Source organism: Cryptomeria japonica, chromosome 8, assembly GCF_030272615.1.
Source record: "Cryptomeria japonica chromosome 8, Sugi_1.0, whole genome shotgun sequence".
NCBI classification, from domain to species: Eukaryota; Viridiplantae; Streptophyta; class Pinopsida; order Cupressales; family Cupressaceae; genus Cryptomeria; species Cryptomeria japonica.
This window is the reverse complement of record NC_081412.1, coordinates 50,842,357-50,858,000: the sequence shown is the minus strand read 5'-3', so window position 1 is coordinate 50,858,000 and position 15,644 is coordinate 50,842,357. Positions and strand designations below refer to the sequence as shown.

Below are 15,644 nucleotides of genomic sequence, written 5' to 3'. Positions count from 1 at the left end.
ACTTATATGGGTAAGTGTTGAGGTTTTATGTGATCCAATGCGTATATGTGGGTATGTTTATCAGTGAATATTAGCCATTGGGGGAGTTACCATGTGTTTCGTTTGTTTATTCTTCTGATTTCTCATTGATTGACCAGATGTTCCATTGCATTGGATTTCCCGCTTAACTCCACGTATTTGTCATTTTTGAGTAAGTAGAGTCCATACATATCATATATAATTATATTTCTTTTTAAAACGTGTTTCAACTTTCTGGTGTGTAAAACAGGACCATAAGTGGTGATTTGAAACAGTCATTGCCTCTTTACATAAAATATGGTGGATTGATTCATAAAGAGGGTGGCTATGTTACACTCTGCCCCTTTGCAATGTATTCAGTCAAGGTCAATGCCTCAAACGATCTAAATATCACTTAATCAATTCACAATGGATATGCTAATAACTTCAACTTGTGGTAAAGACTTAGATAGAGATGTTAAGATCAATAAATACAGAAAATAAATATAACATGCACAAATTTGAACAAACACATATAATTTGAAGATCACTACAAATAAAAAGTTTCAGTCTAGGAAGCAAAGACTTCCTGTTCTACCATGCAAAAAGGAACTACATAGGTCTTACTATGATCAACCTGGACTCAACATGCTCCACAATGCATTAAAGAGCTCACAAGCACCTCAGCAAGCCACTCCCTGCTGTATCAGACTTGCATACACATGCTTTGTCTTACAAAAATGGCTCTAATACCACCAACAAGAGTGTCCATTTGCCTCCTTTCTCCCAGACCAGAGAAGGTAGCCAAGACATCCCTTCCCCAAAGGTTAGACCGTTTGAATATAAGTCAACTGCCAAAACCAGAGCTTCATTAACTTTGGAATACCACACATCAATCTTTAGGCTTTTTTATTAATCATGCCAAATTTTTAATCATTTATATTGTTGCTGGTTTGTTTTGGACGGTTGTAGGATGTTTATTTGTCACATAGGCTGATTATATACCCTTAATAAGCCTAAAAAATAACCCAGCCATCATTTAAGTGAGTTAAAAACAGGTCAAATGCACTTCAGCAGCAACCTTCCTGGAGCCATAACTTTCTCATGCAAATTTGATATGCAATAGTTTTTTGAAATTGTTTAGCTGTTTGAGAGAAACATTAATGTGCAAAAGTATTTAACCATTGACTCCATTCCACATCTGTTTTTGACCCTGCAACAGAACTGTAGAGTGTACACTAGTTTATTTTATCGAATCAAACTCATTGACCCATATTTCATCAGTAGTGGTTCACATGAACCCATCTCTAATGAGAATGTATGGTTCACTTAGCATTCCATCTAGGCGATGCTCGCATGGGTGAAGATTGGGACTTCCCATGAGGTCACCCATCCTAGTACCACTCCAGCTCAAGTACACTTAATCATAGAGTTTGCTCCAAGATCAAATCCACTTAATTTGTTGCCCCAGTTTTTAGGGCTTGATCTTGGGGGAAACTACATGGTTAATCATGCTTGAGTCAGAGTAGTACTAGGATGGCTGACCTCCTAAGAAGTCACAACGCTTCACCCTTGTGAGCATCACTTAGATGGAATAAGTGATAAGTGGAACATTCATTCTCATGAGAGACGGATTTGTGTTAATCACTACTCATGAAATATGAATCAATGAGTTCTCAAAAACTACATAGTTGAATTTTTATATAAATATTATCATTTGACACACTATGGAAAATATCTCCTAGTTATTAGTGCACACTTATTAAGTCAACAATGAATTTATCAAATCGTCCAACATAACTTTAGACCCAATTTTTCGGACAATGGGTGAATAATATAAGCAATTTGAATTGTGGATAAACAATGCACGCTATAATTATTTGTGCTGCACATACTGCAACTATTTATTTTTTGTAAATTTTTTGTTTGAATTAAATTTTAAATAAAATATATTCAACAGTATTATTTTATTCATATCTAGTCACTTTTTTTTTATGAGAATAGGGTTATCGAGTGATTGCTGCAGATGCACCACCTGTTTGGAGTCATCAAGAATGGGTTAATACATTTGAAAAGTTCCTGGATGCTATTGATATCCATCATGTAAGTAATAAAAAAACCTTATTTTTACTACATCTTTATTTCTTGACATGCAATTTCCAAGTTTCCATTGAATAAATTGTAAATTTCTTTAACCACCAAATAAATTAACAATTTCAGCACCTATTGTTGAAGTATATTCAATTCAAACTATAACAGGAGTCAAATATCCATGTTTCAAATAGATATTCTTGTTGCCTGGTATCTCCCATATTTTGTCTTAAGTATATTATTAGCTGTGTATCTAGTTATTCTAATGTACATGTCCATGTTGTGACATTTTCTTAGGCATAATTAGAAAAAGAGCGAACTTGTGATTATTATTGTAAACCATCGGATTTTATATACTTGGGTATCTCGGTATTGAGGATGTTGATTGGTTGGAATATTTCTGAGTCTTTTGATCAAGTAAATGGTTGAATCCTTAGACATTAAGGCCAAATGTATCTTAATGTCTAGCATTCAAAAGCCAAAAATGATCAATAATCTAGTCTTCTTTCAAAACTACCTAATGACTACAAATATATGTATGGCATAAATTGTACTACAATCCTAAATTAAAATAGCTGCAGACATCATAAGATGGCAACGTCAATGTCAATACATATTTTTATCATTCTTCTTATGATTTTATTGAGTTTCTTTCAAATAAATTTATTAATATTTGTGATAGCTCTTCTTAGCAATTTGTTTCACTTAGCAGAATTTTATGGGGTTAGTTCTAATCAAGTTATAATTTTTGACAGGTCCATCTGTATGGGACAGAACTTGGGGGGTTTCTAGCTCAAATATTTGCACAATATCGTCCAAGGCGAGTAAAATCATTGGTGCTTTCCAATACATTTCTCGACACTCAATATTTTGCAGATAAAACACCTTGGTCTTCATTGTGAGTTTTTCTCTATCCTAAGAGATTGTTTTTGGTAAAAATGCTTCATTCTTCCATTAATATAATTTTTTTTACTTTATTTATTGGGGATCTATTAAATGGGGCGCCAACCCAACTACAATATGAACCATACAAACACCATGATTTAAAAACATGCTATAACAAAAGCAGGACAACTGTAAACTATGCCCATCACCAACAAACCAACTTGTCAAACTAAAACTGCCCTCACAAACAGAGACACAACCATATACAAAATCTACCTCCCAAAACAAGCAGGACAAAGAGAATATATCTGGACAGAATTCACTAAACTGAAATGTCATAGAACCCTAAATACACAGCATCAGAGAATATCATTGCAACCTAGATACTAAAATTTTGTGCTACCACTGTTCACAGGAGCTGTTTTCCATCTTTATTTGATACATCCATACCCCCATTCCCTGCAATCAGAATCACCTCCAATAAAGGTGCAAAAGCTCCAGCAGCAGGCACCACTCCATGCACTTAAAACCCTTGATAATCTCCATTCTCTGCACAACCTTGGTCAACAGACCATTCTCTAAACGGGGCATCATTAACCCACTAGACAATTCTAGAGTACCATTATGAAACACAATCAGTATGTCTCATTGCCATCTTCATGTGCTGATAGAATTTCTTCCAGACTTTATTATTAACCTGGAGCTTGTGCAAATCTTCCTGCAGCTGCATTATAGAAGCTTCCAACACTGCACTTGAGGGTTGCTGCTGTTTTTTCCCTGCCACATACCTCAGTTGACTAGAGAAGAGATCATCACCCTGTTTATCTTCTTCTCCTTATCACTTACCAATAGTTCTAATACAGGTCCCAACACCATCATTCACTATAGCCTTGTAAGTTTCTCCTTAAATTCAGCAAGAATCATAGCAGGACCTGAAGCTTCCCGTATCAGCCAAACCCTTTTTTCCTAGAATAGCCTTAATTAGCTGCAAGTTGGCCACATCCTCACAATGAAATTCCCGCTTTAAACTATAATCCAAGACTAGGCCTTGCCTAAGTGGGTCTTCGGATGACTTCCCTGCATCTTATATACCCTATAAAAACAAAGTAGTCCTACACCTGCACCTAGTATCCAAACCAAACTAGAAGCACCAGCTGCACGTACCATGAAAGTGCCACACAAAAACAACAAATACTAGGATGATACCTCCCAATATTCTTAACAAACACTTCCCAACATTTACCACTTACCACCTTGTGTGAGAAGACGTCACTCAAAATAATGACAGATCCTTCCCACACCATAACTAGTCGTAATGAATAACACCCTTCTTGAATTCCTTACAGAGGTCCATCTTCCTCTACAAGAGAGGTCAGGTTGACCTAATCATTAATATCCTTACTTTCCATATTAATATCACAGGGAGAGAGAAAGAGATATGTCAATAACTGATAACAACAATATCAATATGTAAATAAATCATGACAGCAGTATAAACTTCAGCAGTATAACAATAGTATAACAACAATATAAACAGCAATAAAATTAATCATGAGATTCATGATGACAGTATTAAAGCATTTTGTTGTTCAAGTTTCAAAATTAAACTTAAAGTAACTCAAAATCTCAAACTTCAAAATAGAACAATCTATATGACTATGCCTCATTCAGGCTATCAATATCCAAAGAACTATCTGTGTCACTGTCACTCTCTGCCTAAAGTGGATTATCCAATGCAATCTTGACCATTATTGGCTGTACTTCATCCTCATTCTGCCTAACATCTTCAGGATCAACATCCCAATATGGTACTGGAGTATGTCAATACTCAGTTATCTATCGATTTTGATGTCTCAAGCCACTATGAACTGCAACTAGTTTTTTTGCTCATTTCAATGTAAGCCTATTTCTCTAAATTGAGTGGACGAAGCCATAAGTGGACCAATTCCTCTCTGTAGTAGAGTAACTAGCAATTTGTGAGAATAAACGAATAGCAAGTTGTTTCAACTCTGGTGTGTCCTTCCCATGATTCCACCATCTAATGGGTTTTTCTTGTACAATAGTGGCTATTTGTCCTATCTTTGGTTTGCTGAATACAAGATCCTTAATATTTTAAAATAAAATATTAAAAAGTAAAACAAAGCACAAACTCAAATACTTTTTTTCTATTGGATACTGGATCACCAAGTTTCATTAAACTCTCTTTCTCTCACCACCTTCCCTTCTTCTGGCTTTGATTGAGCCCACTTTTTCCACTCTCCACAAACCACCATGGATTGTAGAGCATCCCGTACCTCCAACAGTTTAATGTCCCCAAATTGGGATAGGCTTGTTTTTGCTTAAAATTAGCAATCCAACAATATAATTCCTTTTACCAATAGCATTCTAAAGTTAACTCATTTAAAAATTATTGAGCTTGAGAGTTAATGAACAATTAACATCATATGAAATGATAATTAAGTTTTCTACTAGAACCTAAACCTTGGCTTATTCCACATAACAAACCCTAGTAGAGTTTGGAGAGGAAAACAACAAAAGGGCGCTTGGAGACTATTCAACTCAGTTAAGCCCAAGAGGAGCATCCATCTAAGACGACTTGCCCCTTGGCCCACAAATGGCAGGGACATCAACTAAGACAATTCCATCCACTTGGGGTTGTTGCAAATATGGTTGTGTTGTCATTGATGTCAAACTTGTTTGGTGTCACTTGTGATTGATGTCACAAGTGAAGATGAGTTTGTGTTGTCTGTGATTGCGTGTAGTGGTTACAAAGGTCAATAAGTTGTAGTTGTTTAGTTGTGCAGTTGAGGTATGTGGTTTGAAAATGAGTGTTAAGATGTTATGTTGTCTAGAGGTGACGTTGAGTGAGTATGAGGTGTTTCCAGGAGATGGCAAATAGTGGAAGTTACAATATGCAAGAAAGAGTATTGAATGCCTTTATGGAGGATGCTTTGCTTTCCTCCCGTTTTTGATGATGATGGCTTGCGGTTCTAGATATAATGTCTATGTTATGTGGATGTTGCACTATCATGTTCAGGTACTTTGTTGCTCAGATGGTAAAGTTGGTGGTCGCAGTTTGCTGACAATGAGGTTGTCTGTTAAGACTAATTTGGAGAATGATCCGCATTGCTCCACTATGATGATTGAAGTGTTGTGGCTTGGAGGACATGCTCATAAGGTTCATGTAGTGTTTTAGTTCAGATTTCATGTGTTGGTTTGCCTGACAAGTGAAGTTATGTTGTTTTGTTGTTTTGTGTGGTCAATTGTGTGGGACCTCAATTGATTTATCTTATTTGGATCATACTCTTTTTGTTTAGATATACTTTGGAGGTTGTGTTAGAGTGTTGCTATGGGAATTACTGTGGTGTGTGTAGATCCGCATTGAGTAATTTGCATTGGATGATGTTTTTGGGCTAACTAGTTAACGTGCTATGTTTATCTACACGTTACGTTTGATGCTGGTCTTGGAGGATGTATTAGTGTGCGTGGTTTGTTGGAATTGACTTTGGAAGACTTTATGTGATGTATTCGGGCCCCCTTTATCTCTTGGAGTGGACCACATTTAGCGCAGTTGATCATGGTGGCCGACTTTGTGTAATTCATTTATATTTTTTCTGTGACTGACCTAGTTGAGGGTTTCAATGAATGAGCTAGTATATAAAGATGTGCAGATGTTTGAATTATGATATGGATTGATGTGGATTGATTGTGAATGATGTGCAAGCATATGTGGAAAAGCATAAGTGCGAATTTTAGTTTGTGTTGAGCTTTGATGATCGTATCCTTCAGTGTGATAGAGTTTTGAGACAATGAATGTGTGAGTTGTGTTTGCCATGATATTGTTCACTTGACATAGTTGTTCAAGGGCAGTTTCATGTTCTAGAGATTCTGTTCATTTCAATTCATCATTTCCCTATGCTTACTGGAAGACAATGTGTCCTTTTGGCAGCTTGTGTAGATTTGTATCTTGCATTGGAGCAATGAGCTTCAGTAATGCAAGCCCATTGTATCTTGCCCTCCGATTGTGTCTCAGTAATGCAAGTCTATTGTATCTTGCCCTAAGGTTGTGTGCCTTAGTCCTGCAAATCCAAATCAGGAGCAGTGAGCTATCTTGGACTTGAGCCTAAAACATTGTAATCAATTATTCATAATGTGAGTGTTTCTCACCATGGCTTTTCCTTGCGTAGGGTTTTCCACGTAAATTTGTTGCTCTCTTGTGTATTGTGTTATGTGGTTTCATGCTTCATTATTGCAGAGATAAGATTATCGTGGTTGGGAGTTTAAGAGCTTAAAGTTGAATTAGTTTAAGGTTCAGATTGATTCACGCCCGACCTCTCCCTCCCTCAGTTTTGTGGTGTGTTCAACAAGGGTGGCCTACTTAATTTGAGGGAACTTGTCTATTGCTTCTTGTGTGTGTGAAAAGTGGACCTATATGTATCTGGAATGCACAACACTTCAATTAAGTCATTAGATGCATGGTTAGTAAATCAATAATTAATAAATAATAAACCATTACAAAGTGACCCATTGCCTTCTAGTAGATGTGAGTTTAGATTGCTCTCAGATTGCTAAGCTATCCAGTGACTAGACAACACCTAAACGAAGGGTTTTTAAATCTATATGAGCATGAATATGAGCTAAATGAATGCAAAATTTAAGCTAGATGAATGCATGATTTGCAAGATTTAATCTAGCATGATTTAAGCAATATATGAATATTTAAGCTAAATGATTTAAGCAATATGAAATAACTAATATGCAATATCTCAATGCAAGTTCTCAATGAACCTAGAGCAAAAACAACATAATAACAATATATTCTCCAGGATCTCTTTTTGAGAGATGAGAGCCTGAATTTATAGAAAATTCAGAAAGAAACCAACGACTGAGATCAAATAATGATGAGCGGTCAAGATTTTCCAAGAGGAAGCACAATCCAGGTGAATTGATGTGATTGAATGGTTTTCTTAGTTTTAAAGGAAATTGAACTAAAATTAAGATAAAATCAGGAAAAACTGATTTATTCTCTATTTCATTCAATTTTAATATTTAATTGTTTTCTTTGAGATTATTTATCAATTTTTAATTTGTTTTTCAAGATTATCTCCAATTGATTTCTTTTCTCAATTTTTTAATTCTTTTTTGGTCAATTAATTCCTTTTTTGATTTGTTTCCTTTTTTGAATATTTATGGCAAATTGATTTATTTAATTAAATATGCAAAAGATATTTAATTAAAATAACTAAGATAATTGTTTAAAAATGATTTACTTGGAATGATCAATTAATGATTAATTTGCCATGTGACATTGGTGATTTTAGAAATTAATTGTGTGCTCAAGATTTATTTAATTGCCTTTGGTTAGGACCTTAGTGATGTTGTCGAGATTAGGGGCCCATGGTTTAGATGACCATTTTTAGGGTATTACACTTCTCCCTAACATATTTCCTTCCATTCCACGTATGGTTGCTGTTGATGTGTTGCTAGGGCACATGCAAACTCTGAATAAAATACCAAGGTATCTTATCCTCTCTTGATCAAAATCTTTTGGATGCCGAAGATTAGGCTTAAGGATCACCCAAAAAGAGTCCAAGGTTCATATATGTAGGATCACTACGTGTGGATAAGCCTAGTTGGTCTTTGTGATTGTTGTCTCATCTAGGGGCATTTGTGGTTTGAAAGATCTCATCAAATGGTTGGCAGATGGCATGCGAATATGTTAGTAAATCAATAATCAATAAATAATAAACCATTACAAAGCGACCCATTGCCTTCTAGTAGATGTGAGTTTAGATTGCTCTCAGATTGCTAAGCTATCCAGTGATTAGACAACACCTAAATGAAGGATTTTTAAATCTATATGAGCATGAATATGAGCTAAATGAATGCAAAATTTAAGCTAGACATTATTTAAACAATATATGAATATTTAAGCTAAATGATTTAAGCAATATGAAATAACTAATATGCAATATCTCAATGCAAATTCTCAATGAACCTAGAGCAAAACCAACATAATAACAATATATTCTCCAGGATCTCTTTTTGAGAGATGAGAGCTTGAATTTATAGAAAATTCAGAAAGAAACCAATGACTGAGATCAAATGATGATGAGCGGTCAAGATTTTCCAAGAGGAAGCACAATCCAGGTGAATTGATGTGATTGGATGGTTTTCTCAGTTCTAAAGGAAATTGAACTAAAATTAAGATAAAATCAGGAAAAACTGATTTATTCTCTATTTCATTCAATTTTAATATTTAATTGTTTTCTTTGAGATTGTTCATCAATTTTTAATTTGTTTTTCAAGATTATCTCCAATTGATTTCTTTTCTCAATTTTTAATTCTTTTTTGGTCAATTAATTCCTTTTTTGAAGATTTGTGCTCATAATTTCCAATTCCTCTTTCTTGATTTGTTTCCTTTTTTGAAGATTTATGGCAAATTGATTTATTTAATTAAATATGCAAAAGATATTTAATTAAAATAACTAAGATAATTGTTTAAAAATGATTTACTTGGAATGATCAATTAATGATTAATTTGCCATGTGACATTGGTGATTTTAGAAATTAATTGTGTGCTCAAGATTTATTTAATTGTCTTTGGTTAGGACCTTGGTGATGTTGTCGAGATTAGGGGCCCATGGTTTAGATGACCATTTTTAGGGTATTACACTTCTCCCTAACATATTTCCTTCCATTCCACGTATGGTTGTTGTTGATGTGTTGCTAGGGCACATGCAAACTCAGAATAAAATACCAAGGTATCTTATCCTCTCTTGAACAAAATCTTTTGGATGCTGAAGATTAGGCTTAAGGATCACCCAAAAAGAGTTCAATGTTCATATATGTAGGATCACTACGTGTGGATAAGCCTAGTTGGTCGTTGTGATTGTTGTCTCATCTAGGGGCATTTGTGGTTCGAAAGATCTCATGAAATGGTTGGCAGATGGCATGCAATGGATTTTTTCCTAAGACTACTAAATGATTACCCAAAAAAAATGGCAAAAGGATGAGGGTTTAGAGGAATTCTAAGCTATTCTAAAATGAATAAAATGAAGAAATTGACACAAGTGAAACTCAACTAGTTACAGATTCGCCATATACAAACAACGCCACTAGAACTAGTGCAATCTTCTAAGGATGTTCGTAGATTTTCAAATCACTGCTAACCATAGACACCATCAATTGAATGCATATCAATGATCAAGCAATAATCGAACTTAAACACTTCCAAATGTTCCAGTTGACCACACAAGGCTCGCTTACAATCAGCAAGAAAGCTAGTGGAATGGATAACGAGCTTCACAATATATCAAATGCAACATTCCATCATGCAATCTAAACACTAAAAATAACATAAAAGATTGACTTGAGATGACGAAAGAACCATGCAATAAGTTTCAAGGATTGAGCAAAAACACCATAACTTCAATGTTTCATTCATCCAAAAGCTAAACAGTAACAATTCTTTGAGTCTTTCTCTTGCCAATACTCTAGCACTATTACTCTCTCTTCTATTACTATTGCTATCACTGCTATTAATTCTTGCTACTATTATTATTAATAACCATTACAAATGAAATGAGTGGAGCTTATAAAGGACTCCCAAATACAATGAAGGGCCGAGATCGAATGAAGATCAAGGGCCAAGATTTTGCCACCTAAACCCTAATTAGGGTTTAATATAAACGAAAACCCTAATAAGATAATCATCACCTTGAATGAACCAATAAGAAGACAACATATGTTGACACGGAAATCGAGGAAGCATCCTCCAATAGGAACGTGAAATGCCACATGGGATCATAACAAACTATCTTATAGAATCTGGTTGCCTTTCTCACATTCCTTTCTAGCATATTCGATGAATCTAGACACCATCCCCTCTATCTCAGTCATCGGGATCTCAAGTAGAGATTTCAGCCGCTCTTCCATGTGCATGACTTCATCAAAAGCTTTGACAATGGCATCTTCCCATTTAGGTTCGAGCTCTTGAGTCTTACTTACCAAGACTACGAACTCTAGTATATCATTCATTTGCTCCTTGGTTACCATACCATCTGTACCGTACAAGATAATCTTTATTCTTTCTTGCAACTCCTTGGACTCTATGATAGTCCTTGGATCAATCTTCCTTCTCAAGACAATTTGTGCTACTCCCACTATCTTATCATGGATCCGGTGCATATCATCCTGAACTTGACCTCATCCGTTTCCAATCTCCTCGAAGATAATCTTCTTCGTGCGAAGCAGGCTACTCCATTGTGGACGATTAGGGGTAGTTCCTTCTTTTCTTATTTTCTCCCTTGATAGGATCTCTCTTGGTGTCTTCCTTATCACTTGAAGCACTGGAATGACAACATCTCTAGCATGAGTAAATGCATCAAAGGCCTCTATGAGTACATGAGTTTTCCCAAGTACCCTTATGATTGTATCAAGTGTTTGCATGATGTCCTTGCTCACTCTAGTGTAGGAATCCTCTATCCATGTATCCATCAATTGTGTTGAATTCCTCATTTTCTCTATATGATCAACCGTCTCTGTGGGAAGCAAGGGAGGTGGTGTAGCTGTTGGACTTTGATGTGTCAATGGTTGCTGAAACTGCTGAACATAGTTCTTCCATGCACTTATCTCCTTTTCCAATCTCCTATTCTTCTCTATTTCAGCTCTTAACATGTCATTGACAACCTTCATTGAATCAGTCACATCACCTATAGCCTGCTCGGAGGTGAGTGGACCCAAGTCAATGGTCTCTATATCATACTCATCGGCTGTAATTTCTCCTTCATATTTCTCAACTCTTGGAGTGGCTATTTGCAACTTTCTTGTTCCCGCGTCATCTTTGATCACCTTTGACATCTTTGTAGCTTTCCTCTTCTCAGTAACCTCTTGAGTTTGGCTTCAGTTTTGCCTCTTCAGATTGTGGCTCTTGTAGTACAGAATGATGCTATTATCCACCCTTCCTCTCCTCCGTTGGAAAGCACCATCTCTTGGTTTTTGCATTCTTGATGTTATATTCTCTCACTCAGAGAGATTTTGTACTCATACACTCTGGGGGGATGGGTTTTTTGTCGACCAATATGGCTTTTGGGGAATCCTTCTTGGGTTGGTTGGTTATTTCTCTTCGATCCTTGTTCTTATCTGGCTATATTATGTATGAGCAAGACCGGAGGTTTTCTTTGCCTGGTTCTTTCCTACTAGTGCTCTTTGAACCAGGTTGTAAAAATTAAAAAATATTAATAAAATTTATTGGTTCAAAAAAACCTCGAGTTTGGCGTAGAAGACTTGCTATGTCATATGTTTGTTCTTCTTCTTCAACCACTATCACTTCTTGAGCTAATCTTTCCTTTAACCACTCCAGACTACAAGATCTCCCTTCTTGAATTTGTGCTTCTTAGATCATTTACTCATCTCTAGGTGGTGAAGTAGTTTCATCGTATCTTCTCTGCCTTCTTCAATCTCCTGAATGAGATGTGTGAAATCTTCTTGCTCTTGAGATGCCTTCTCTTTTTCTTTAGCATTGTGGACTGTATACTCAACTGATTCATTGGCTCCTTGACTCAACTCTTTTTCTATCCTTAGTTCCTCTGGTCTGGAAGGAGGATGATTCACACTTGATTTATGCTTCTTCTTTGTGGGTTCTTTTTCACCATGATCTTCCTTCCTTTTTGATCCTCTTGAATGAGATGGTTGTGGTGCGCTGCCACTTGCATTAGCTTCATCTTCATCTCTTCTTTCTTCTAAGTGGAACATTGGTGTTACATTTTGCTCTTTCAACTTTTGGCCTTGCACATCCACCCATATGCGAGTGTACTCCAAGACTGGTTTCATTAACTCTTTCAAATCATCAATCTCCAAATCTGCCCATTTGAATTTGAATTCTTCTTTGGCGTAAGCTCCTTGAAGATATCTACCACTATCTTGAACTTGATCAGATACATGAAACAACTTGCCTTCTCTGATGAAATCGAGTGGTAGCCTAGAATACATCTTCCTTTTTACCTCTATATCATTTTGAACATTCATCCAGTAATCTTCAAGATGCCATCGATGCTTGTTGTTTCTTCCCAAAACATCTTTCACCTTGCCGTATGGATCAAAGCACTCTCTCATTGTGAATGGCTTGAGTGAATGAAGTGCTAACTCTCGCTTTGCATCTTCGGCTGCATGAATGGATGGGCATGATTCAATGGAATCTCCAAGTGTGATGGGAAAAGAAACACCGACTCCATGTTTGTGTCTATATGCTTTGATATACGCCAATAATTGTCTCACCACCTTGAGTAGTACAACTCTGTTTGTTGGGTACCGCGGCAACATGTAGGGAGGAACAGGAGATCCTTGAACTCTGATGTAGGTGAACTTCGGGAACTGAATGAACCATGCACCATGTTGCTTTACCAACACCTGCACTTCTGGAGAGAGTCTTTGTTGTGATCCACCTCAGAATTGCCTCGTGATATGCATAGTGAATGCATCATTCACCCTCCTGTACTGTTGTTTTGGTGGATGTTTGAGTTGTGGATAACAATCATACACCTTGATCTCTCTAGGTCTCCTTCCAATTATGCCTGTATACATGAGTCCCGGATATTCAAAATTTCTCGCAATGGAGTATATGACGTAAGAGCTCATATAGAACGTCTTGGTGCACATTAGCCTCCTTAATTGCTTATCAATGCTGTTGCTAATAAGTCTTGCCCAATTGATCGCCTTGTTGTCACAGGTGATAGTCTCAATGTAGTAGAACATCCATTCTTGGAAGTATGAAGCCTCAGGTGCACCAACCAATCGATGGAGCAAGGTGATGAAGTCTCTATATTCATCATTGAAGTCAATCATGTGCAGTCTATCTGGCCATCTGCTTCTCCCTACTCTACTCTTCTTCAACCAAAATTTGTCGATCTTCGCGCAAGCATCAGGATCATCATCGTAGGCTGATTTAGCTCCTTCCAAGGTTATGTAGATCATTTCCTTGGGCTTGGGTAGATGAAACGTCTCGCTGATTGCTGTCTCTGAGAGATATGCGAGTACCTTCCCATCCTTCGCCACAATTCTCCTCAATTTCGAGTCATAGTGTTGAACACACTCTATGATGAGCTCATAGCATTGTACCACGGGAGGAAAGCCAGCTGCGTTTATGAGTCCACTTTGAGTCATCTTCTTAGCTGTTGGTGTAGGTTCGTTGATATATGATGGGTGGTGAAACTTCTTGGTATCGAACTTGCCAAGATGAGTGTCTCCAACTTTGCTCCAATTCGACGTGATCCTGCTCTCAAATGCACTCCCCTTCATATCTTCCTTGATGAGCGCTTGGCGGGAAAGAGTTTTGTTTTGTTTAGGGGCTGCCATCTTTCACCTATAAGAGATGTGTAAGTTAGATTATAATGGTGAAATGAAAATTCAAATCAATCTTCTTAATGAATATGATTTTAATGACTGAAAAAGATTGATTTGGTGGTTAATGTAGATCTGATTTAATGAAATTCAACCAAAATTAACTATAATCAGAGCTAAGATGACTCTTCTATCAAGCAAGATGCTATACTTCACCTCAGATTTTACTGATTTCACCTTACTTGAAGACTAAATGATGATACAAATCTGCAAGAGCTGGGTAAAGATGAACAAATTTGCCCTTGAAAGGATATACTTTCTGATCTTTTTGTGTGAACTCGCCCTTATGAAGATGTTGCTGCTGATAAATTCACCAATCTGCACTTATGAAATTCGCTGTCTGCTGATGAAATTCGGTCAGGTGAGGAGAAACAATTTGTTTGATTTGATGTTGAAATCATTGATGAAAAAATTGTGAAAAATTGCCTAAATCGCGATGTTTCGTGAGTCATTCAGGCAGATGATTTAATCGTCATTTAAATTGCAGGCGATTTTTTCTTAAAAAATCGCCATTCTTAGACGCCAAAAATCGTGACTAAAATGTAGAATATTGCGGTTTTAAAACACGTTGAAAAAACAGAGGTTGCAACCCTAAAAAGATAAAAAAAGGTCATGCAAAAAAAAAAAAATAGCGATTTCGGCTTGGTCAAAACGCACGATTGCGGCTTCCCTCCCCCCCGATGGCTGATGCCCGACGATAATCAACAACATTCAACCTTGTTCCAGTCTTAATCTATTATGTTTCAGGTCTTTGTTGTTAATACTTAAGTATTCTTTCTTGTTCTTCAAATGACAGAATTGAATACATACTGTATAAACAGTTTCAACTTTCAACCACGAAAATCACAAGTTGATAATTCAAAATATTGAAAGTTATTAATCTTAAAAATAATATATTTTAAATATTTATTATTACATTGTTTGGTAACTAGTAATAAATTGTATTCCATTCAGTTCCTCCTCCACCTCTCTACAACTGTTGCTCTTTCCCTATTTGTAGATTCAATTATATGTTTTAGTGCTGCCAAGGCATTACTTGATTTCATTTTCTTGGTTATATAGTTCATTCTTGCGAGGGCTTTATCAGATTTAGTATTTCTAGACATTGTTCTGTAAATTTAGTGTATATGTATGTTTTTTAAAAAATATTTTAAGAAATTATATATTTTCAAATGTTCGAAAAATTTGATGATTTATTGCCGTTTTTTTCCCGATTTTTCAAAAATTTTGGGCCAAAAGATTTATTGCCGATTAAGAGTTTTTCATCTTTG

The 15,644-nt window shown here is 36.2% G+C and overlaps 1 protein-coding gene across 3 annotated transcripts in view; it reads left to right on the top strand.

Annotated features, from left to right (window-relative positions):
* LOC131041733 (uncharacterized) overlaps positions 1 to 15,644 on the top strand; it is a 166,270-nt gene that overhangs the window by 75,988 nt on the left and 74,638 nt on the right. For all 3 annotated transcript variants that reach the window (XM_059210823.1, XM_059210822.1, XM_057974924.2), the window contains exons 4-5: positions 2,002 to 2,100; positions 2,844 to 2,986. In XM_059210823.1, coding sequence (XP_059066806.1) covers positions 2,002 to 2,100; positions 2,844 to 2,986 — 242 coding nt within the window. The remainder of the gene's footprint in view (positions 1 to 2,001; positions 2,101 to 2,843; positions 2,987 to 15,644) is intronic.